The sequence below is a fragment of the Pleurodeles waltl genome, chromosome 12 (assembly GCF_031143425.1).
Source record: "Pleurodeles waltl isolate 20211129_DDA chromosome 12, aPleWal1.hap1.20221129, whole genome shotgun sequence".
Lineage (NCBI taxonomy): Eukaryota > Metazoa > Chordata > Amphibia > Caudata > Salamandridae > Pleurodeles > Pleurodeles waltl.
The window spans coordinates 432,504,823-432,530,734 of record NC_090451.1 but is presented as its reverse complement, the minus strand read 5'-3'; the positions used below and the strand labels follow the sequence as shown (position 1 = coordinate 432,530,734).

Below are 25,912 nucleotides of genomic sequence, written 5' to 3'. Positions count from 1 at the left end.
GTACACAGGGCGCCGGTCCCTCCCCCGTGACCAGGGGGCCCTCTGAGGACAATCATTGCAAGAATATTCAATTTCTGGGACAGAGACGCAATTCTGAAGACCGCTAGATCTTGGGGGGTCCTCCAGTACGGTAAATGCCACCATCCAGTTCTTCCCGGACTTCACGCTTGAGGTTCAACGACAAAGACAAAGCTTTCAGGATGTCAAAAAAGCACTATGGGAGTGCAAGCTTAAATATATGATGCTCTTCCCAGCGTGCCTGCGGATGATCGCAGAGGGCAAATCATGGCATTTTGCCATGCCTGAGGAGGTGGTGGCCCTCGGATTGACAAAGGCGGATCTGGCAGCAGAAAGAGGGTGGACCACCTACCACATAAGCAGGATTCCAGACCGTGGGCAGTTTGGTGTCCGACACCAAACATGACTGAATCCAATATGAACCCGCTGCTGTGACCGCCGAGTCCGGCCGACTAAAGTATCCTGGCCGTGCATGGAGGATGGCCAGACGTTGGGACCCCCAGTCTTCAGGACCAGACGAACCTCATTCTGAAGCTGCCTATTGGGAACTGATGGCAGCCCTTTGCGCACTTGGAGTGGGTTCTGGCTACAAGTCCGAAGCCCGGCTAGAGCAGACAGGTGCTGCAAGACAATGAGATTGTTTGAGGATTTGAGTCAATTGCTTTTGATAGCAAATGGTGAAGGTTGGAATTGGTGGCGCAAGCCCACCCACCTATGAGTGTGAATTCTTAAGGGCGACAGGCGCTCCTCTGGTTGGGGGGGTGGGCGGTTCAAAGCTTGCTTGGTGGGTTTGCAGGGAGGGGGTAGTTCCAAATTGGGGATTGTTAATCAGCAGTTTATCGTTTTACACTGTTTGCTATTGCACTGCCACGTGGCGACCAGTACCACAGCTGGGGTCGAGGAGGTACACAGGGGTACACAAGAGTGGGGGGCAGGTGCAGTAACCCCTTTAGGTATAGTAGCATTCCCTAATGGCTGCCACACTAACACGCACCCTGAGGGTAATGGCATGGAATGTGAATGGGCTGGGTAGCCAAATTAAACACACCATAGTCAGACACAGCCCAGACCTAATCCTGTTGCAGAAAACACATCTAGAAGGGAAGCATTATAAGGCTCTGGACAGGTGCGGTTATCAGCTTGTGGCACACAGGAGTTACACTGCAGACTCTAGGGGAGTGGGAGTCCTCCTTAAAAAAACAGTACCATTTATTCTGACTCCCACCAGGTGAGATACATTGGGAAGTTAGGTGGCAATCCTGGGGAAGTGCCACACACTCAACATATGCTCAGTCTATGCCCCGCTGAGACACCAGGGGCCTGCTCTTGCAGACCTAGGTGTCCTTCTGGTGGATCTCCTGCTGAGGCTCCTCATTTTGTGGGGTGATCTGAACCTTGTGGCCAACATGGGGTTGGACAGAGTCACACGAGCGAAGGCGCCCTATGCTTCAGGGACACTGCGTTCTTTTCTGGCCTTTGGCCTAACAGACTTGTTGAGGAAACACAACCCGGGGACGAGGTACTTAACTTACTCCTCTCTGCCCTTTGGTAGCTCGTCGAGGCTGGACAAGCTCTTCACCACATTGGCACATGTTGGAAGGTTCAGGGAGGCCAAGCACTACCCGAGAGGGATTTCAGATCACTCCCCTATAGGTTTTACATTGCTGCCCCCATACAATCATGCTCCCTGCCAGCTAGACTAGAACCCTGGCATCTGACAGATAAGTCCTTCAGGGATAAAATAAGTTAGAGGACTGTACAATATTTTGAGAAAAATCAGGGGTCAGTGAAATCAGCCTGTATTTTGTGGGAGGCCTTCAAAACTGTACTGAGGGGACATGCTCAGGACCTGATAGGGGTAGGAAAAAGGAATGAAACCTGCAGGGCGCAGAGCTTGAATGGGAAATTGAAACCCTTACGCCCAATATCAATGAGATGGGGGAGTGGATGGTGGCCTCCTACACCTACTGTGTTTTAAACAACAAGAGTTGTGTGTACTAGCTGAGCAACACACCTGGGCTTACTCATTGGCATCTTAGCGTCGTCTTTACAATGTGGGCGACAAAGCCAATAAACTACTGGCCTGGCTGGACAAGAGAGACTGGGAATGGTCATGGGTCAGGAAGGTATGGAACAAGGAAGGAATACACTGCACGTCCAACTACACCATAGCAGAGACCTTTGTTTCATATTATGAGGAGGTATACACCTCTGTGACCGGGATGTCCGAGGAGAACTGTATTGACCTCCAGCGGGACATTCCGCTGCCTGGGCTCTCAGAGGAAGATAGAGGGGCTCTGGATGGTGAGTTGATTGAGTAAGAGGTTGCCTTGGCGTTGCACGGACTTCAGTCAGTCAAAGCAGCAGGGCCACATGGACTCCCAGCAGAATATATTAAATGCATGAGGAGCAAGATAGCCAAGTATATTTTGGCCATGTTTCAGGAGGCATGGAGGGTAGGGCTGTTACCGGCAGATCAGAGGACCGCAACCATTGTATTAATTCTGAAAAAAGGCAGACCCCCAGAGGAGTGTGCTTCTTATAGGCCCACCTCCATTCTCAATACAGAGGTCAAGGTCTTGGCAAAGGTCTTGGTAACTAGGCTGTGCGTATTCATCACAAAATTGATACACTCAGACCAATCTGGCTTCATGCCATCAAGATGCATGCGCCTGAATCTGCAATGACTGTATGGGGTCCTTCAGATGACAAATCATCAGAGAAATGAGCAGGAGGCACTCCTATCTCTTGATGCCAAGATGGCCTTTGATAGTCTGGAGTGGCCATGTATCTTCATCACTCTTAAGGGGTTTGGTGTGGGGCTGCAGTTCCTGGACTGGATCAGACTGCTGTTCTGAGAACCAGTGGCTCAGGGGCAGGTCACTGCTGCACTCTCAAGACCCTTTGCCTTGTGCAGAGGTACTAGACTGGGGTGCCCCCTTTCCCCTATCCTATTTGTGCTGACAAATGAGCCCCTGGTGGCGTGGATCCACCAGGACCCTTTGATTTGGGGTATAGGGTCTTGCGGAGCATGGGAGGAGCGTATTTCCTTGTACGCAGACGACATTTTGCTAAATGTCACCAACTCCGATGGTCCATTGATAGAATTATGCAGAGCCTATTCCTCTATGTAGTGCTGGGCAAGATGGGTAGGGCACAGACCTCGCAGTGTTTGAGGCAGTTTGGGCAGAAAGGCACCTTTATCACATTTTATGGGTATTCACCTCGGTACACGCTTACTGGTGGATGGTCTCACACGTGGCAGCCCAGGTTCTTGGGACGATGGTCCTTCTGGATCCCAAGTTGTTTCTTCTCAATGTAGTAGGGGAGGAGTCCCAGCCGCAGCATCAGGGACTATGGTTAGTCTTGCTGCAATAGTGGCCAAGTGCAACATAGCGTACGCTTGAGGTGCTGAATCACCACCCAGTGTACAGGAATGGCAGTCAGACCTGGATTGGTGCCGGGGTGTGGAAAAAGTAACCTACCAGAGATGGGGATGCCCAAAAAAGTTAGAGAAAATCTAGGGAGGGTCGGATACATATCGGAGTAAGGAGTGATTGTCTGAACGGGAGCACATGGGTGGATGGGTGTTTCTACAGACTGGATCTATCAGAATATTTCACCTGGGTGGTTTTTGATCGCAATGCTACACCTCTGATGGCTTGACACCCTCTGTAACTGGTCTCTGAGTCGTAGACGTATGCTGTGTTGTTTATTGCCATATGCTACATTGTGCAATAGCTGCTTTTGTTGCTTAATAAAATAAAATATTAAAAAAGGATATCAGAGGAGAATTTAAATTGGTTTAAACTTTTCCATTATAAGTACAAAAAGATCAAAGTAGAAGAGATACCCCCAGAATGTATTACTTGGCATGAGGAATAAAAAAACAAGTGGTAGCATATTTCAAGATGGTGCTTAAGGCATCTAATAATAAAATAAATAGTAATAAGTCAGAAAAACAATTAAAGAGCCTTTGGTTTGATGGTGAATGCAGGAATTTAGAAAGGCAGATAAGGAAATTTGAAAAGTATGCAAGATTCTCAAACAACAAAAAGGTAATATCTGCATCACTGACCTAAGATAAAAGCTTAAAAAATTGCTAGCTAGTATTAAACGAGCCTGTCATGAAAAAGGCCAGAAAAACATGCTAGAAACAACAGAGATGCACAATATCACAAGATTATGGGAATTAGTACAACATGGAGAAGGGCGAGGGAAAGCTGAAATTGCGGGTGGGAGAGGAAGCATGGGCTGCTTACCTGGAGGAAATGTATAATAAATGAGCGCCAATTATTCTGTGGCTGGCTATTCTTAATATAAATGATGAAATGAAAGATTTGTTTTCGTTAGAAACTATCAAGAAGACTATTTCATCAAAAATAATTTACAAGAGCAGATGCTCCAGATAATCTGCAGGCGGTAATAATAAAAACAAACAACGATTGGAGGTGTAGCCCCTTTCTTATATTATTCCAAAAATGTCTTTCCAATGGAACCTTCCCCAAGGGGCTGGTAATTAAACCTATGTATAGAAAGGTGATGCTTCCTACCCAGGAAGGAATAGGCAATTAAATCTGCTGCATGTGGGTGGGAAAGGCTTCTCTAAATTACATTTGGGGATCTTGAAAGAATGGATGGATACAAACTTGATAATCCCCAGAGAGCAAGGTAGTTTTGAGGGGGGACATTCAACAGCAGATCACTGTTTTAGTTTATGTGCTATAGCTAAAAAATTGATAGTGCATCGTGTAAGGTATATTGTTGCTTTGTGGACTTCTGCTCAGCGTTCAGCACTGTTGATCAGGCCTTGTTATGGGAATACCTGAAAAATTCTCTGTTCCACAGGGTTTGCCCTTGATCCTGCAGGAATTGCATAGAGAGAGTTGGGCTCAAGTGGAATTAGATTTTGATGGGTCTGTCTCACAGAGAATATATATTAGGAGTGGCCTCAGACAAAGTTGTGTCCTGGCACCCATATTGTTCCCCATATTTTGGTGGACTTACTAAAAATTTAGGCCTATCCAACAGTTTCAGTCTCAAAATAAATAGTACACACATAAGTGATCTTCTACATGCAGGAGAGCTAGTGGTTATGAATTTAACAGGAATTGGTCTACAGAGGAAGCTAGATGTCTTCGATGATTATTGCAATAAGAAAAAACTAATAAACCTGGAGACAGCTAAAGTGCTTTCATTCCAGACTAAAAAGGTAAAGTTTTACTGGTTCCTAAATAATGATAAAATTGAGATAGTCAATAGACACAAGTATTTGGGGACGTAGTTTGTAGGGAATCTGTCATAGAAAGAGAACATTGATTCCCTTCAGGCAAAAGCCCTTTCATTTGTGGTGGGGGGAACTCAAGAAGTTTGATAAAACGTATGAAGTTCCCTCTTTAAGACCCATCGGCAGCGTACCAGGGGATGACTTAGCCACATTCCAATGTGGTGTGTGTGTACTCTGTATAAACAAGAGAGCAAATTGGGATCTTGAAGAGAGTAGGGCTCTAAAAATATTGCTCTCTCTACCACCCTCTACTATGGTCCAAGCCCCTAGGAAAGAAATAGGTCTAACCTCATGGAGCTATTTAGCATTTGCGGGGATGCTAAAATTCTTGACCAGATAGCTAGAGTTGAGGTGCCTAAAATATCGACAAAATGTAAGAGCGAAGTTATGGATAGTGAATTATATTGCATAGGAGCCACCAGGTTGTGGATTGATGATCTATGTAAAAAACTAACAATAAAATGCAGCATGACAGATCTAATAAAAATGAGTAAAGCCGAGATTCGAAAGTTGACAAAATGCACGGCCAGTGATGGTGAACTGAGATAACTAGGGAACAAAAAATAAGTATCCCCTCTGATAACTTCGTGGCTGAAGGAAGGAACACTCCCCTATCTTGAAAGCCCATCAAATGCACATTTAAAATTGAGCCTGCTGAAATTTAGATGTGGGGTAATCAGGTTTTATTTTTTTTAAAGCTCAGGGCTCCTTTTTAGATGAGGAAGGAATTTGTAAATGTGGTCTTAAAAGGAAAGGGGACTTAATGCACATTTTATTGGATTGCTTGTGGTTTTAGCACAACAAAAAATGTTGAGGACAATTCTACCAAGATAATGTATAAGAGAAAGACGCCAAGCAGCCAACCTACTATTGGACATGCGGTTTTTGGATACAACCTGTGCTTCGAGGTGATTTTTATTGTCTGTGAATGAAGGTTTTCGTAAAATTTTGAGTATTTTATTGGAGTACATACCTGATGGAAGTTTATGTCACCTGTTGCGGTTACAGATATGGTTTTAGTTCAAAATGGTTTTACAGTGTTACTTAATAGTCTCTTTATGTAAGGCATTTTACCACTTAAATGTTTTCAAAGACTAATGTCTAAATAAAATTAGTTTTTGACCGACTATGTTTGAAAGGGAAAAAAGTTTTTTGAAAAAAGGGGCACATAGTACTTGCACTGAGTGAGCCATTTGTTGACATGGGTTATCCCACAGTCTCATGTTCTATGTTGTTGTGGGTGGAAGCGAAGTGTGAATGATAATTTAATAGGCCAATGGATGAGGACGGCTGACCAAAAGCCCCTCTTTGCATGTGTATTATATGTTATTTCTTCTTTTTTTCAAATAGAATTGTCTGGTGAGAGAGCTAAAACTGTCTCAAGAGCAAGGCATAAAAACTAGTCAATGTGACTCCTGCTCTAGCTACCAATGAACTTTTAAGTTTAAACCAACAAATGCGTAATACGGTACCTGCTATGCTAATTAGGTAGTCGAGTAGGAAAATATTGCTAAAGTTTTGGTTTTCATAGACTTGAGTAACAAGCATTTTCTCATATTCATTAGTCCAATGAGATATCTTCTGTTTTTTAACAAAAAAATGTATGTTCCACTTCTCACCATCCCATATGTTATAAACTAGCATACATAAAAACAGGACATTAGCTGTCAGAGCCCTTCAGCCAATATTCCTGAGCATGCCATTTGGTATAGGCATCCACACCTTGAATGTTTTTTCATAGTAAAACCATACACATTTTTGTTTGATAATCATACTTGATGATTACTAATACACACAGCAATGTGGGGCATCAGTGCTAGAGGTTATGACCAAAGAGCTGGACAAATGTCATTTGTGGTCTTCATTTAGCCAAATGGAGAATATGTGCACAATTTAATTGCTGTCCTAACTGGCATGCCCAAATACAAAGACCATATGACGGAACAGAGAGAACCTAATGTGTAGAAATAAATTCTAGGAGCAAGACCAAAACAGCCTATTATAAAGCATTCAAGTCATTCAAAGAATAGATGAACTCTAACTCCACAAGTCCAGAGAAATTGAGCCTATTTTGAAAGAGGCTGGACTCAAAGCTGAGGCATTATCCCATATCTTCAATTAATATAGCCTATGATCCCCTGGCCTACAAAAAAAGAAAACCAGGTAAAAGGTGAGTTAGTTGAACGTTGATTAAAGGTACCTGTGTTGTGAGGTTAGTTGTTAGGCACATGCACTTATTTTTGCATATTTTAGCTTAGGTTTGAGGCCTGTGACTCTTAACCAAGTCACTTGGCATTTTATTTCTTTTGTTACTTTAGCGAGGCATAATTTTAGTGGGGATGTTTTATTATTCTTATCTATTGTCCTTCTCTGCAGAATTTTGTTATTCATTGCTTTGCACAACATTTCATTCTGTGATCGCATCAAGACGACATACAGGGAGTGCAGAATTATTAGGCAAATGAGTATTTTGACCACATCATCCTCTTTATGCATGTTGTCTTACTCCAAGCTGTATAGGCTCGAAAGCCTACTACCAATTAAGCATATTAGGTGATGTGCATCTCTGTAATGAGAAGGGGTATGGTCTAATGACATCAACACCCTATATCAGGTGTGCATAATTATTAGGCAACTTCCTTTCCTTTGGCAAAATGGGTCAAAAGAAGGACTTGACAGGCTCAGAAGAGTCAAAAATAGTGAGATATCTTGCAGAGGGATGCAGCACTCTTAAAATTGCAAAGCTTCTGAAGCGTGATCGAACAATCAAGCGTTTCATTCAAAATAGTCAACAGGGTCGCAAGAAGCGTGTGGAAAAACCAAGGCGCAAAATAACTGCCCATGAACTGAGAAAAGTCAAGCGTGCAGCTGCCACGATGCCGCTTGCCACCAGTTTGGCCATATTTCAGAGCTGCAACATCACTGGAGTGGCCAAAAGCACAAGGTGTGCAATACTCAGAGACATGGCCAAGGTAAGAAAGGCTGAAAGACGACCACCACTGAACAAGACACACAAGCTGAAACGTCAAGACTGGGCCAAGAAATATCTCAAGACTGATTTTTCTAAGGTTTTATGGACTGATGAAATGAGAGTGAGTCTTGATGGGCCAGATGGATGGGCCCGTGGCTGGATTGGTAAAGGGCAGAGAGCTCCAGTCCGACTCAGACGCCAGCAAGGTGGAGGTGGAGTACTGGTTTGGGCTGGTATCATCAAAGATGAGCTTGTGGGGCCTTTTCGGGTTGAGGATGGAGTCAAGCTCAACTCCCAGTCCTACTGCCAGTTCCTGGAAGACACCTTCTTCAAGCAGTGGTACAGGAAGAAGTCTGCATCCTTCAAGAAAAACATGATTCTCATGCAGGACAATGCTCCATCACACGCGTCCAAGTACTCCACAGCGTGGCTGGCAAGAAAGGGTATAAAAGAAGGAAATATAATGACATGGCCTCCTTGTTCACCTGATCTGAACCCCATTGAGAACCTGTGGTCCATCATCAAATGTGAGATTTACAAGGAGGGAAAACAGTACACCTCTCTGAACAGTGTCTGGGAGGCTGTGGTTGCTGCTGCACGCAATGTTGATGGTGAACAGATCAAAACACTGACAGAATCCATGGATGGCAGGCTTTTGAGTGTCCTTGCAAAGAAAGGTGGCTATATTGGTCACCGATTTGTTTTTGTTTTGTTTTTGAATGTCAGAAATGTATATTTGTGAATGTTGAGATGTTATATTGGTTTCACTGGTAATAATAAATAATTGAAATGGGTATATATTTTTTTTTGTTAAGTTGCCTAATAATTATGCACAGTAATAGTCACCTGCACACACAGATATCCCCCTAACATAGCTAAAACTAAAAACAAACTAAAAACTACTTCCAAAAATATTCAGCTTTGATATTAATGAGTTTTTTGGGTTCATTGAGAACATGGTTGTTGTTCAATAATAAAATTAATCCTCAAAAATACAACTTGCCTAATAATTCTGCACTCCCTGTATGATAGGTTCCCAGGTGTTACCAGCTCAGACAGTACAATGTCACATCAGGGCAGCTCCTAGACTAACACAATGGGGCAGATTTAAGAGCCCCTAGTGTCTCCTTGGGCCACATTAGCATCATTTTATTTTTATGCTAATGTGGATCAACAAGGCCAAAATCACCACGCCAAATTTACAAAAGGCGTACTGCATGCATTGGGCCACTTTGTAACCCTGTGCGCTACATTATGCCTGCACTAGGCATATTGTATGCAAAGAAGGTGATACCCTGTCAGGGGGCCCCAAAAAATGTCGCAAAGAAATCAAAGAGATTTCTTTGCGTAATTTTTTTTTGCACTTTTAATGTCTGCTCGGAGCAGGCAATAAATGGAGGTACACCATTGTTTACAATGGGTTTCAATGGGCTTTCAGGATTAGCGTCAACATTTTTTATGCTAATCCTGCAAAGCTTTGAACTAGCATCAGAACTTTTGACGCTTGTTCCCTAACTACCGCCATGGTGCTCTGTATCTTTGAAATGGAACACATAGTTGGCATTAGGGGAGCGCTAAGGAGAGCAAGAAAAGTGACACAACACTGAGTGCAGACCCACTTTTCTTAAATTAGGCCCAATGTTTATTTTAAAACACCAGGCTGCCTTAGTATCCTTAGAGGGGACATCTAGTCAGATCACCATCTTATGCTGCCCGTCGCCTTTGCAGTTTCAGCAGAATCTTGGTGCTTCCTCTTCTGTTGCAGAGGAGGATTTCCAGCAGACTAACCACCTCTCCTTTACCTACCACACAGGTATGGGGCTTGCGCTACACTCCAGGGCCTAGATGGGTGGATTAGGGCTATCACTGCTACTTGATCTCATGTAGGAATCTTAGTAGTGTGCGTAGGAATATTGGCAATACTATTGTGACAAATATGGTGATACTGTTTTTATGTTTCATTTTCTTGGTCACCATTGTAACAGTGTCTGGTTTCATCATCCTTATAATTTCACTTCATGCCTTTTTACGCAGGATGCATTTGCTTCAATAAATCCTATTGAACCAAGATATGCTTCTGCTTGTCATTACATGTATAAGACTTGTGTAACTGAGAGAACGGAGCACGATCGGCTTCCACCACGACTTCCCCGAGGGGTATGAGAGTGTCATGCGATGGGCTGCCACAAATCACTTTAACTTATGGTATCTGTGAGGTGCTGCTAGCTAACCAAAAAGGTTAGGGCATCCTCTGTCACACGGTTTGGGATCGGACTCAGTTTCCCATACTCGGTGGTGCTGCCACCCAAAACTCAGCAGTCTCGTTATTTTAGGTCTCACAACACCAGTAGGCATGCATCATTTTTAGAAAGAGGCTGGAGGTGAGGTTCACATATATGAGTTCATGAAGGGCAAACACATAGGCATATTTAACACATTGCCTTTTTATAAGCATTTCAATTTCAGTTCAACAACACAAAAATGTTGTCTGCTAAGTTAACAGAAACCAATTATCTAGTGCCATTTGGGGCATATTTCATTAACCCCCAAATTGTCTTTAAGAATAAAAAAAGAATAATGACAATGCTTTGTCTATTATAGCTTAGTTACTGGAAGTGAAGTTATTTACATCAATAGGACACATTTATTGATCTTTTATATGGTTGTGTATGTTTGGGTATGAATAAATCATATGGGATCTCACAGCACCATTAGTATATTAAATTACAAGCAAGAACATAGGTTTTAGTGTTCTTTTATATTTTTTTAAATGTTGTCTGGGTTCACTATTTAAAGTGGATGAAAAAACATGCTCCCGGGCTTGACTCAGAGCTGTAGTCCTAGAGAAGAAGTTTAGATGGAGGAATGAAAGGGTGCTGTATTTATTGATACTGTTATATGGTTCAGTTTTTATGTCCCCAATGTGAGATCTCCAGGCAACGCAGGAGGCAGCGGAATGTGTTGTTTTTTAATATATTGGGGGTCATTCTGACCCTGGCGGCCGGTGGCCGCCAGGGCCACCGACCACGGGAGCACCGCCAACAGGCTGGCGGTGCTCCCACGAGCATTCTGACCATGGCGGTTCAGCCGCGGTCAGAAGCGGAAAGTCGGCGGTCTCCCGCCGACTTTCCGCTGCTCGGGGGAATCCTCCATGGCGGCGGAGCGCGCTCCGCCACCATGGGGATTCAGACACCCCCTACCGCCATCCTGTTCATGGCGGGAAACCCGCCATGAACAGGATGGCGGTAGGGGGTGCCGCGGGGCCCCTGGGGGCCCGCAAAGTATTTCAGTGTCTGCCTTGCAGACACTGAAATACGCGACGGGTGCAACTGCACCCGTCGCACCCCTGCAACTACGCGACTCAATTCTGAGCCGGCGTCCTCATTGCAGGGGCATTTCCTCTGGGCCGGCGGGCGCTCTTTTGGAGAGCGCCCGCCGGCCCAGAGGAAATGTCTGAATGGCCGCCGCGGTCTTCTGACCGCGGTGCGGTCATTTGGCGGCTCCCTCCAGGCGGGCGGCTCCCGCCGCCCGCTGGGCTCAGAATGAGCCCCATTGTCTGTTTGTGCACATTTTTGTGTGTGTATAGTTCCTTCAATAGTATATGTTATACAAACAGTAGGCAAGGGGTGCAGGGAATACGCTTTCTCATAGGATATAGGTCACCTGAGTTTGAAGAAGGAACCTGGCTGGAATGGGGACTGGTAGACGAAAATGGAATAGCATGGATTTCAATAAGGGATAGTCACAGGCAAGTGCTTATACCCTAGCAGTGCCTTTTGCAACCTTGGCACTACCCTGGCTATTCCATTTTCTTTCTGCTGTTTCTATTTCGTACACTTTCAATGTAGCACATACATGGCTTTTAAGGGGTGAAGAGTTCAATAAGGCGTAAACCCTTTCATTTAATTGCATCAACCTGTATATGTAATGTTGCTTCTTCAACACCTGCCATTTTAGTGGCATCTATAAAGAGAGATCACGTAGCCCCATAGCTAGGTGTTTTTTCTGAAGATGTCAAGTAGGGAATTACTTGAATTAAGGGGGTAGGTAGGATTTCCAGGATCAAAAGGTCAAACTCTGGTGCACATTTGTCTTCTGCAGGCTCAAAAAGAAGGTGGCAAAATAAGACACAGAATACATATTGATCCAAGACGACATGTTGATCCTTTCACCACTGTGACCCTTCGCTGGCCTGACAGTACTCAACACAACCTCACTTGGTCATGTGGTAGGTATTTTTGTGTCATGTTTCTGTCAAACCAACTGCTGATCATTATTTGTAGTCCTCTTCTAATCACAATCTGGGTTGAAAAACCACATTTGTGATGTGTATTTATTTACAGTGAAATGTGTGTCCCCAATCTCATCTATTGTTTTTGTCAATCAACAGAAATAAAAAAAAACGTTTGAAGAGGGTGGCGAATGTAACTGAATTCTTAAAACATGTAGCAAACAGAAGCATTTTGTTTTTTGCACTAGAAGACCACAGTTTCAAGAAGGAAAGTAATGCAGATAGATTTGCCCTACTTGACATACAATGATTGATACATCCTGCCTGATATACAAAAGCAGTTGCACTCTAAGCTACACACAAAGATATGCATTCTTTATAGTCCATAGAGTGATGGATATGATCTATTTGACCCACAGAGTTAAGTGTGCATGTCTGGACATCCATCAATAGGTGTGCTCCACAGGATACACAAGATGTGTATACAATGCTGAAATTACAAATATAGGTGTGTACCACAAGGTAAATAATGATGGGTGTCCAGTACTGGACTTGCATAGCCTCACGTAGATAGATGCATGTATGTGCTGCTGAACATATAAAGATCAGTGTACCCTACTATATATAGCAAGTTAGGTGGCTTTCACAAATCGACTCCTTGATTGGATTCTTTGCCATTCTTAGAAATCTGGCAATACTAAATGCATGATGACATTCCACCTTTTGGTCAAGTGTATTCATTCTTTGAGATTGTGGAAGGTCATATGGCGTATATATACCCAACACTATACAAACGTAGCCAAATACTTTTTCCAAAGGGCTGAGGCACAATTTTGTGATGATACTTCATCATGACGTTTAACACACCAGAAGGACTTGCAACAATCAATAATGTGAAGGGCAGCAAATGCTAAAGAAAATCCCAGAATGTAAAGAATGAATACAGAGCAAATAAAGTAGGATGTACGGCCATCAGTGCTGGATGCTAGTTCTTCAAAACAAAACTTCTAGAATTGGCAAACAATCAAGTGGGATAGTTTATTTAGTTTTAGCTTTGTGTGAACTGGAATGTATCAACTTATGACCTGCACATGAAACTAAATATAAGTGGATTCAGTGTTTCCAGTGCCTATAGGCCCCCCTTTGCTCCGCCTTCTGAATCTCCCACTCTCCCTACTCCTCTCTCTTTTCCATCCTCTCACTCTCTCTCTCCTGCCCTTCTAGCACCCTATATCTGAATCCTTGCACCTCTGTCCATCTCCACTTGTATCTTTTGTGCCACTCTCCATTTTCTGCCTCTCTTGTGCCTTATTGATCTTATTTCTGTGCCACTCTTTGTTGACTACCTCTCTTTTGAAGCCTCGTTTTTTTTCTGGGCCACTCTGTTGTCTGCCTCTCTTGTACCACCTTTTTTTATTTTTGTGCCACTCTCCATACACTCTCTCTTTCCTTTATGAGCTTCTCTGGTACCTGCTCATCTCCTTTGTGCCTGTTGGGTGCGTTTCACCCATTGTCGCACCAGCTTTGCCCCGTGCCTGTCCTCCCTCCTCCTTGCAGCCCTGATCCCACTTTTTCCTGCCTCTCGTGATACCCCCAGCCCTGCCCCCTACTGCCCTCCTGTGATTTAATGGTGGCCACAATGAAGGTGCGAAAGGCAAGCCTATCTGTGCCCGCCCGCACCTGGACCGCACCCAGCACTAAGAACCCTGGCCCTACCACATCCCAGCACTACTCAGCAGTGCTCCTCTTGGCCCTCAAATCTGGCAGACAAACACCACACTGCTGCTGCACCACATAACACAGGAGGCTTCTTCTGCACCCACTGCTGCTTCACATGCAGCACCTCACCCACCCCACTGGCACCCTCATCAACCCGTACAACAACACCCAGCACATCAACACACATCCCTTGCCACATGCCATATTGTCATGTATGCTTCTCTATAACCCATCACTCAGCAAACACACCACAGTGATCTGCGACCTACTGTACGACACATCCCTGGACTTTCTTTTTCTCACAGGGGCATGACTGACCCCAGCTTCAACACCAGACATCGCCACAGCCATCCTAGCCGGATACAAGTATCACCAGGCAAGACATACCTAGGAGGAGGAATATCTATGAACTTCAAAGAAACTATCAGCTGCACCACCACCACAGATAACAAGACCACCTACATGGAGCACCTACATGTCAAACTTGGACAGGACCTTAGTCTACTCCCCAGCTGGACCCTGAGCAAATTTCACCAGCAACATTGTGGTCTTCGTCACCCCACTCACCATCACCTCCAAAAGCCTACATAATTCTTGGAGACCTCATCTTTCACCTGGAAGACCACACCTACCCCAACTCAGCCGCACTCATCAAGAGCCTCAGGAACCTCAGACTGACCCAACACATCACCATACCAACACACGCCACTGGACACACCGTGGAGCTCATCTTTGCTTTTTTTAACAAGGTCAACTCACCCACACCAACCACTGGACCGACTATGCCAAAGTTCACTTCAAAATTAACATCCCCTACCACAAAAGAGCCACCACAACAAAACCGGCCCACCGCAGATGCAACAACAGAATGGTAACAGACTGGGCCCACACCCTCCATGAGAACCAACCTTAAAACAACAAAGACATAACTAGAGACACCAACCAATTCAACAATTTGATCTCAGATTGTACTGACTCCCCCCTACTCACAAACTAATCCAACCGGCAAGAGTACATAAGCAAACTGACCAGTATACAGAAGAAGTCAGAACAACCAAGAGGCACTGCAAGCTAGAACGAAGATGAAGACCACATAAAAAGCCATCACCATGCAGTAGACAGCAACCAGCATGAGGACCATATTGTGATTCTAAAAATTATATATATATATATATATATATATATATATATATATATATATATATATATATATATATATATATTTAAATGTTCTCCCATTTACAAAGTCTCAACTGAATTATCTTTTAATATAAGTATAATCAGTTAATGAACACTAATGCAGTTCATCTTTATAATCATAATTCTTAAACTCACCTCTCCTCCAAGTGTGGGAGGGTGGTATAATGCTAGCCCCCAGTCTTTGATAAAATCATGATTCTCTATAGAGTTGACCTTTGACAATCATCATTTTATGTCAAGATGGGAGGATAGCATTATGCTTGTGTAATGTCTGTCATCGCTAGGCCTGCAACATGTCCTACTGGTCTGAAATAAAATGTCCTAAAGACTTCATTATTTGACCAATCTGCTGCCTTCATAAGATCTCCTAGACTACCTCCTGCATTAAAACTTTTAATGCTATTGCTTCTGTTATGAAATGTGCTTTAAACATATTTAGATCCACTCCTGCTTCACTCATTGTATTCTTCACCAATCTTGCAATCATTGCTGTAGACGCTGCACCATATGGTCTTACGTAACATATGAATAATTGATCTACTCCTGCACTCCTATGCTCACTCATTCTTCCTTCATACTCCTTAATACATGTTATCACACACAAATTTGGATGCTCATCAAATATCAGATAGAAAAAGTTTCGGTCAGTTTTAGTTCTTTTCCTTATCTCAAACATCACACCATGCGGTCGACAAAATCTATTTGTCACTTCCAAAGCTCTCATGCCCGAAGCTCTTTTAAATGGAATCATACATAGTAAGGTTGGTAACTTCCATGATAATCATTTGGCAGTCAAATACTTGTTACCTGGCCATTCATTAAGTAATGAGAAAATCAAATTAACATCCCAAAGTGTCTTATACCTTGCCACAGATGGTTTCTTAACTCTTATCCCCTTCATCACTCTACATATTATTGGACTTTTCCCATAGATAAACCATCTAAAAGAGAATGTCACACAGCTATTGCTGATCTATAGCAATTCATTGTTCTATAACTCATATCTGAAACATATAGTTCTGATACAAAGTTTACAATCATAATTTCATCCGTCTCCACAGGATCCAAATCCCTTTCCATGCACGAAAGTGCCCAGATGTACCAACTCCACTTTCCTCCTGTCACCTCTGCATCCAACCTTGATCACAAACCTAGGTTACTTGAATCTATTTCTAAAACATAATCTGGGGCAGATCGAAAAATCGCTCAGGCATTCCAATGATAAAATTGTATATATTATATATTCTTAGTAAATTAACCAACTGTTTCTCCATCAGTTGGGTAAACATAAACAACAAAGTTATATGAATTAGAAACAATACCTAATTAACAATATCTATATTGTTTAAGAAAAAAACATGTGATACTTATCTGCTCTAATTAGAAACAATACCTAATTAACAATATCTATATTGTTTAAGAAAAAAACATGTGATACTTATCTGCTCAGAAGCAGCAAACGAAAGAGAAATAGAATGGAGTGCATCAGACTTCAATATAGTGTTATGCTTCTATTTCACTATGACTTTATGTTGTGTTTTAACTTGGAACTTGTACATTGCTGCTCAGAAGTAGTGAATATATGGTTATGCTACACTTGGGCCACAGCAGATTCTTGCCACCACCACATCTACAAAAAGGGATCTGCCCTGATTAGTCAACCATTAACCTGCATCCTTGACACCTCCAGCATCACAGCATCTTCCCAGAAGCCTGGAAACACCTAGCAGTCAATGCACTCCTAAAGAAACCTTCTGCAGAAGCAACCACGCTTTACTACCTTATGTTGTGTTTTAACTTGGAACTTGTACATTGCTGGTCAGAAGTAGTGAATATATGGTTATGCTACAGTTGGGCCACAGCAGACTCTTGCCACCACCACATCTACAAACAGGGATCTGCCCTGATCAGTCAACCATTAACCTGCATCCTTGACACCTCCAGCATCATAGCCATCTTCCCAGAAGCCTGGAAACACCTAGCAGTCAATGTACTCCTAAAGAAACCTTCTGCAGAAGCAACCAAGCTTTACTACCTTCCAATATCCCTACTACTGTACCCAGCCAAGATGACAGAAAAAGCTATCAACAGACAACTTGCAGATCGCCTTGCTGAACACCAGCTCCTAGATGCCACGCAGTCAGGGTTCTGACCTAATCACACCACCAGTCCACCTTCATCACAGCTGCAGACCACATCCAGATGATTTTCATCCAAGGAGATACCGCAGCCCTCATCATGTTTGACCTCTTAGCTGTTTTCAACAGAGACTTCCACTTCACCCTGTTCAGATGATGCACAAGACCAATGTTAGACCTGACACCCTTAGGGTGGTCATTACCCAGCTTTTTGTCTGGCTCCCTCCATTTTTCTTATCTTGTTTATTCTGGTTTTAGGACTCTGCCCACTTTACCACTGCTGACCAGTGCTAAAGTGCTTGTGGTCTCTCCCCTAAACATGGTAACATTGGTTCATACCCAATAGGCATATTTCATTTACTTGTAAGTCCCTATTAAAGTGCAGTACATGTGCTCAGGGCATGTAAATGTAATGGTACTAGTTGGCCTGCAGCACTGATTGAGCAACCCACATAAGTAGCCCCTAAACCATGTCTCAGGCCTATCATTGCAATGCCTGTGTGTGCAGCGTCACTGCCACTTCGACTTGGCATTTAAAACTACTTGCCAAGCCTTAAACTACCCTTTCATTATATATAAAACACTGCTAAGGTTTGCCCTTGGTAGCCCACAAGGCAGGGTGCTATTTAAGCAAAAGGGAGGATATGTACTTGTAAGTTTTACAATTCCTGGTAGTGAAAAACATCCAAAGTCATTTTTCGCTATTCTGAAGCCTGCTCCTCTCTTAAGCCAGCACTGGAATTCCCTTATATACCTTTCATTCGTAATTTCTGATCTGAAAGGAGTGTCATTGTCATGTTTGGGGAAACGTCTGGAACAGCGACTCTGAAACAACGATTTCGCGAGCAATGCAACTGTAACTTCGCTTTCTGGAACAATGAATGCCTTTTTCTCTGCCTTAACCACACATGTGCTGAACAACGCATATGTGTAGTTAAGGCAGAGTGGATCGGAAGAGAACATGGTCAGGTAAGTAGGGTTGGGGCAGGGTTGGGGGTAGTTTTTAGGTGTTGGGCAGTGGATTAAGGGTTTGGGGGCAGGGGTGGGGGGTCAGGATAGTTTGCTTTGTTAGGGGCGGGGTGGGGATCAGGGTAGTTCTAGATTTAGGGGCAGGGGATCAGGGTAGTTCTGTTTTTAAGGGAAGGGTAGTTTTGGTTTGGGGTACTTTTGTTTTTGGGGGTGTGGCAGGGTGGTTTGGTTTTTAGGAGTGGGGTTGGGGATCAAGGTAGTTTTTTTTTGGTGGTGGGGGGATTGGGGTAGTTAGGTTTTTGAGGGTGGGGGAGAGGGGTACTTTGGTTTTTAGGAGTGGGGAGGTGGGATCGGGGTAGTTTGTGTTTTGGGGGTGGGGTGGGAGTATCACAGTAGTTAGGTTTTTGGGGGCGGGGGATCGGGGTACTTTTGTTTTTGGGGGTGGGGTATTGGGGTAGTTTTGTTTTTAGGGGTGGGGTTAGGTGGGTTGGGGGTTGGTTGTTTTTAGGGTGGGTAGCAGAGGTGGGGGAATGGTTTAGGGCTCATGGTGGGTGGGAAGTATCCGGGGTAGTTTTGATTTAGGGTTGGGGGTTGGGGTAGTTTTAGTATTAGAGGTGGGGTACCTCTGAGCCTTAGGGCAGGTAGGGGGTGGCATGCTAGAACCACGCATGTCGTTCCCACACATGCCTTTACCAGGCATGGTTTTACAACAAAAAATCATTGTAAATGCATACGTGGTTAAAGTTTTCGTGGTAACACATGCATACATGGTTCCAGCATTTGTTGTTCCATCATACATTCTCATGTTTAGTATGGCTGGAATGGTAATTAGAAATCCTGCTAACTGGAGAAGTTGGATTTAACATTACTATTTTAGAAATGCCACTTTAAAAAGTAGACATTTCTCTGCACTTATGCTCTCTGTGCCTTATTGCCTGTCTCCAAACCACATCTCGTCTGTGCTGGGTGACAGCTCCCCTTGTACATTCCCCCCAGGCACCCATAAACACAGGACACTCCGGTGCATCTGCATACTGATGGGTCTTCCTGGGCAAGAAAGGTGAATGAGCTCTCACTTGCACTTCAAAGACTAGTGGCCCGACCTCACAAAAAGAACTGATAATCCTCCACAGATCTCCTGGCAGACAGGACTGGATAGAAAGGGGAACTGGTGCACTTCAGAACTACTCTTTGAAGTCTCCTCCACTTCCAAGTCACATTTAGGTCCATGTACTGGGTCTTTGACCCCCTAAAATCAGACACTTCTGTACTTACAACTGGACTCTGTCAGAAGGACTGCAGTGCTGCCCAAATGACTCATCTGTACTTCTTTTCTGGAAGGACTGCTCTCCTACTTGTTGCCCTGCTGCTTGCTGCTCCCTGACCCTGCTGGAAGGACTTTGCCTCCCCCCCCCCACAAATGATCTCCAAGGGCTTGTCAGCTTACCTCCTGTTAGGACATCTCAGGGCAATCAAAGACTTCACGTAAGGGGGAAAATCCACCCCAAAATGCTTGCAGAATCATCACAGCACCTGTCTCGCTACTTAAAAATCTCTGCAGCACCTACAGAATCGATGCAGCACCTGTTTCATCATCACAGCCTGCCTGGATTTTCCACACAACATCCCTGGGTGTCAAATTGTCCCCGCACTGCAGTAAGGAACCTAGGCTGCGTGCCCGGAAATTGATGCATCACCTTGCCCGTGAGGAAAGAATCGAGCATCATCTCCAACGTGCCAAGAAAATTGATGCATTACTTTATTTTCTGATACCTCACCTCCTCTGCGGCCCCCACATCGTTATTTTTGACACATCCCTGATACTTTGTGCTAAAGAGATACATCCATTGATTCCTGTGGATTAAGACTTACTTAAATCTCTAAAAAATGATATCTTGAATTATGCTTAGTGGCTATTTGTTGTTTTGGTCTTGTTTTATTCAGATAAATAATATCTATTTCCCTAAGCTGTTGTAGAGTACTCTTTGTGATGTTGTCAGTGTTACTGGATGAGTTATTGTACAAATACTTACACATTGCCTTCTAAGGAAAACCTGCCTGCTCTGTGCCAAGCTACTGAAGGGTGAGCACTGGATAATTTAGGTTGTGTTGTGACTTACCATGACTAGGATTGTGGTCCTTACTTGGACAGGGTGCATACCTCTCCCAACTAACGGCTCACCTCCAATTTGATTTACTCCTTACTTACCAGAAGAGCTCATACAGTTCACATGCCCCTGTACATGTCAGAAGCCAGTAAACTCATCTGTGGAATCCTGAGGGATCTTCACTCAGCCCCACCCTGTTCAAGATCTACATGACCCCACTGACCGATGTCATCCAAACGAACGGCATCAACATATTCACCTGTGCAGATGGCAAGCAAGTGATTCTGTCCCTTTGGGACAAGGTGCCCAGAATAGGAATCAACTTCTCGACCTGCATGACTGAAGTGGCCATCTGGATGAAGTCCAGCTGCCTCAAACTCAACACGGACAAGACCAAAGTCGTGCTTTTTGGAAGGGAGACTACACCATGGGAAGCTGCCTGGCAGCCGACTGACCTAGGATGCTCATCTTCCCAGCCCTAAAGCGAGAAACCTCAAAATCATTATGGTGAAAAAGCTAGACATGACCATCATGGTCAACTCCGTCGCTGCCAACTGTTTCCACACCCTGAGGATGCTGCAAAAAATCTAAATAGAATCAGGAAAACAAACACTCAAGCCCACATCACCAGCAGATTAGTGTATAGTAGCACCCTATAGGCATAAATTACTGAATGTTAGAACTGAGGTCTCTAGTTGGCAGAGGTATTCACCTTTGTACATAAAGAGACCACAATCCTAGTCAGGATAAGTCACACAGAATCCAAATGATCCTTGGCACCGAGCAGTCAGGCTTAACTTAGAAGGCAATGTGTAAAGTATTTGTGCAATAAATCATACAGTATCACAGTGAACACACCACAAAAATACACCACACAGGTTTAGAAAAATATATGACATTTATCTGGTTAAATTAAGGTAAAAAACAATAAGGATTCAATAAGCACAAGTTGTGATATCACTTTTGCAAGTTTAAAAAGAGTCTTATATCTTAGAAATCAACAGTTGTCTCTTGTTTGCACAAAGTACCTGGTTTGCCTGAAAAATAACACGCACGGAGACTGCAGAGGAGAGGATGCATGGGAAAAAAGGGTGGGCAGCGGACGTTCCGGTGCGGCACAGATGATGCTTTGTTTCTTTCCACGCTGTGACGATTTCCAGTGCGCAGTCTTGGTTCCCTCCTGCGATGCGGGGATCTTTTGGACACCCAATGATGATGCATGGAAATCCTGGGTGTGCGGGACGAAGTCACAGACGGTGCATCGATCCGGTAGGCAATGCGTCAAATTCTCTGCTGCAAGGCAAGCACTGCGTCGATTCTTCACTCGGGAAGTCAGGCTGCGTCGTTCTGGTTCAACTACAGATATTTCTTGAACTTTGACATAGCCCCATAGCTCCGCACCATATAAAGTGGAGCTAACAGCCTTAGTCTCATAGATCTGGAGTGCCGGACAGATCGGTTTAATGTATAAGGTGCTAAAGACCTTGACTAGGAATCCTGTGTACTGTTTTTGCTTCAACGCCACCTTGGTGATATGGGATTTCCAAGACAAATGTTCAGATATTGTTAAACCAAGGTAACCAAAAGATTTTACCTTTTCAAGCGGTGTACCCCCAAGAACTAATGTCCCCTTGTATGACTTGTAGGTGTTGAACGGCACCAGTTTAGTTTTGGAGGTAATGCTCTCCAGTCCCCAAGGGAGACAGAACTCATCAAATCAATTTAAGAGTTTCTGTAAATCACCAGGGGTTTTGGAGATTAAGAGAGTGTCATCTGCAAACATCAATACGAAAACTTTACGTGCACCTATTCATTGTGCTTCTGCCACCACCATAGCTAAAAGGGGACAATAACAAAAAAGTTGGAGCAAGGGCACATCCATGTCGTACTCCCCTTTGTACTGGGATTCTGTCAGTAAGCTTCCCCTGATCCCCCCACCTGACGCCTGCATAAGTGTCCTCATGGAGACCTATTAATAAGGAAAGGAGGTGGGGGGGCATTGCCAAGACAAAAAAAGACTTCCGTAGCTTGTTGCGAGGTACTAAATCAAACACAGATTTTAGATCCACAAAAGCAATGTAAAGATTTCCTTTGCCAATTAAGACAATTTTCCAATATAGGAGCAGGAATCTAAAGACTTGGGCCCTTATTACAACCCTGGGGGACGGGGGAGAAGTGGCCGTAAGACCGCCAATAGGCTGGCAGAAAAAAAATGGAATTATGACCATGGCGGTGTTACCACCATGGTCATCCGCCACTTCTCCACGGTATCAGGGCCCTGCATACCAACATGATAGGGGTCTCACCCACCCCACCCCCCCACCCGAGTCCTTCCCCCATACCCACTTGCCACCCCCCAAATGTGGCAGGACCCCCCTCCCCACCCCCAACCCCAACATGCACATACACACACCCCCTCCCCATCCCCACCCCCAACCTGCACATACACACACCCCTACACGCACACATACACTACATAACACATACCCGCACACATACAGACATGCACACTGACCGATCTGCACACATTTCCCATACACACAACACACTCCCCGCATGCAACCATGCACTCACACACCTCCTCTACATACTCACACGCACACCCCCATGCACGCACACAACACACAACACCCCCCTTCCCTAACGGACGATCAACTTACCTTGTCCGTTGATCCTCCGGGAGGGGACGGGATCCATGGGGGCTGCTCCGCCACCAGCTCCCCATCACCAGAACACCGCCACACCGAATCATGGGACGTGATTCGGTGGGTGGTGTTCTGATGAGGGGCGGTGAAGGTGGAGCAACCTTCACTTCCCCGCCGACCACCAGAATGGCTGGTGGCGGCTCTCCATCCAAAAAAGGACGGAGGGCTGCCAGCAGTTATAATACGCCATGCGGAAAACCGCCTTCACTGGCGGTCTTCAGCACGGCGGTACCTTGGCGGTCTTGAAAAAAGACCGCCGAGGTCGAAATGAGGACCTTGGTCAATAGTGGAAAGTTTTGCATGAAACCCAGCTTGTAGAGGGCTGAGAATGTCATGGTTAGATATCCAATCCTGGATCTTCCCCTGAAGGCAGTGGCAGAAGATTCTTTGCACAAAGTATAATAAGCTGATAGGTCTATAATTACAGGGCAAAGATCTATCACCCTTTTTATGGATGGGTATGTATATTTCAAACAAGGTTTAAGATTTGAATATGAAAAAAATAATGTTTATAACTCCTGTTTTAGACACATTTTCATAGTTCACTTTATATATTTGTTTTGGCAAGTTCTCGTCGTACATTTGCTGATTGTTGAACATTTGAGAAGAACATATAGGCATCTTTTTGTAGCACAGGTTTTGCAAGTATATGTATGTGTAAGTTCTTTGGGTAGAGACTTTAGAAATTTCATAGGTTTTAGCACCCCATCAATATCTTCACAACCAAATCACACAGATCTTTCTCTACACATGCATGATCCAAAACATTTATGTCTTTTGATCAAGTAGAACGCTCTTTTAACATGTCCACGCACAGAATATGACGTCCGTGGAAGGTCACTCAATGGGTCTGATCTCTTGAAATCACTGTACCGAAGATCATTAAATGTGTGACAATCAGAACTCTTTTTCCCCACATGCGCAAGGTATTTTTCTACATCTTTAAAGTCACATTCTTCTTCTGTTTCAGCACATCCTTCTAGAAACTTCACAGGTTCAGCAGTTAAAGCTTTGTTCCAATTTTACTCATAGTGTTATCACCCGTAGGAATATGTGCCTTGATAAGAACACTGGGCATCTCTGGATCAGGTTCGTGTACAGAATATGAAGTGGGATTAAGGGCCTCATTACGACTTTGGTGGTCCCACCACAGAACCACCAAAGTCTGTGTGATGGATGCCACCGCCATGGCATTGGTGCCCCCCCAAGAGTACTCAAATGTTCCCGCTGAGCTGACTGGTGGAAACATTGTAGTATGTGTTCCCGCTGGGCTGACCGTCAGGAACAGTGGTAGGATATTGTCTTCAGCTTCTTTATGGGAGCCGAGGCCAATATCCTAGCACTCCAGCTCCCCGGAATGTGCACTGTGTGCAAAACATTCAAAGGGTGCTGGACAGGGGGGCCCATGCACTGCCCATGTCCTGTGCATGGGCAGTGTAGGCTCCCCCTGTGGCTTTTCATGGCAAGGCCCCACCATAAAAAGGCTGACAGAAAGTGGGGTTACAATCAGCCAGGTGGCTCTGAGTTCAGCGCCACCATGGCTGAGTACAACTCAGGCCGCTGACACCACATCGGGAACTATGTTACCAGCGGGGACAGCAGTCCCCTTGTGGGTATGCCCGTCAGGGTCATTATGTGGCGGTCTGACCTTCACCGCAAGTCTGGCGGTCCTCGGACCACCAGACTCAGAATTAGGCCTTAAGTGTCTTTTCTTGCCTGTTCCATAACATATCCATTACTCTGACAATCCTTGACTTATGAACATTACAACAAATCTAAGTAGCACAATAATAACATCTGTAACATTTGACAGTATAATGACTCGATTGGAACAGCCCACTCAACAAGTGGCACAACACAAAGGTCAGCTTCCGCCAACTTGCTGTTAAGTTCTTGAACAATATGACCCATTTGAATGTATCTCTGCAGGCATCAACTCTTAATTGCCAATTATTCCACTTGCAACAATTGGAAATTCAGTGTTCAATGATGCATCAGCAATGTCAAGTTGCAAAGTTATAGGTGTCAAATTTTTGATGCAGGCAAGATCAATTGTTCCATTTGTAGACATTCGTCTGATTCTCTTACATTCTTTGACAGGTCCTTCAAGATACTTGTCATTGACAATGTGCAGTTCTTACCATGGCAATTTAAGTGTGGAAATGTAACTTTAATGTTTATGTTAAACAGATTTTTCTCTTTCAGTACAATTCTCTCCTGATTCAGTTCTGCGTATAGTTTTGATCAATGTTCCAGGACATGTTGCAGATGTGTCTTTATCATTATCCATATATTGTATGGTCACAAAGTTGTGTAGTCTCACAGGCTTATTTCAAATGGGTTCCTTGCTGCATGAAATGAAGAAGACTGTCAACATGTTTATTAAAACAGTCCCCTCTCTTTCCTACAGTTCCATGCTAAGGAACAGTTTCACAATGGTCCATTAATGTTAAATGTGTCATCTCTCTGAAAACTTAGCAAATAGAAATGACTTCATGGTAAACTAGCTGCTATTGAGCAACCTATTCATTTTTACGTGTCTGACCAACAATTCCCTTGAAGTTTT

The 25,912-nt window shown here is 44.1% G+C and overlaps 1 protein-coding gene across 1 annotated transcript in view; it reads left to right on the top strand.

The window, feature by feature from the left end:
- The window catches only part of LOC138267136 (polycystin-1-like protein 2), an 835,832-nt gene that overhangs the window by 214,365 nt on the left and 595,555 nt on the right, over positions 1-25,912 (top strand). Inside the window, exons 9-10 of the mRNA XM_069215990.1 lie at positions 5,100-5,230; positions 12,378-12,504. Coding sequence (XP_069072091.1) covers positions 5,100-5,230; positions 12,378-12,504 — 258 coding nt within the window. The remainder of the gene's footprint in view (positions 1-5,099; positions 5,231-12,377; positions 12,505-25,912) is intronic.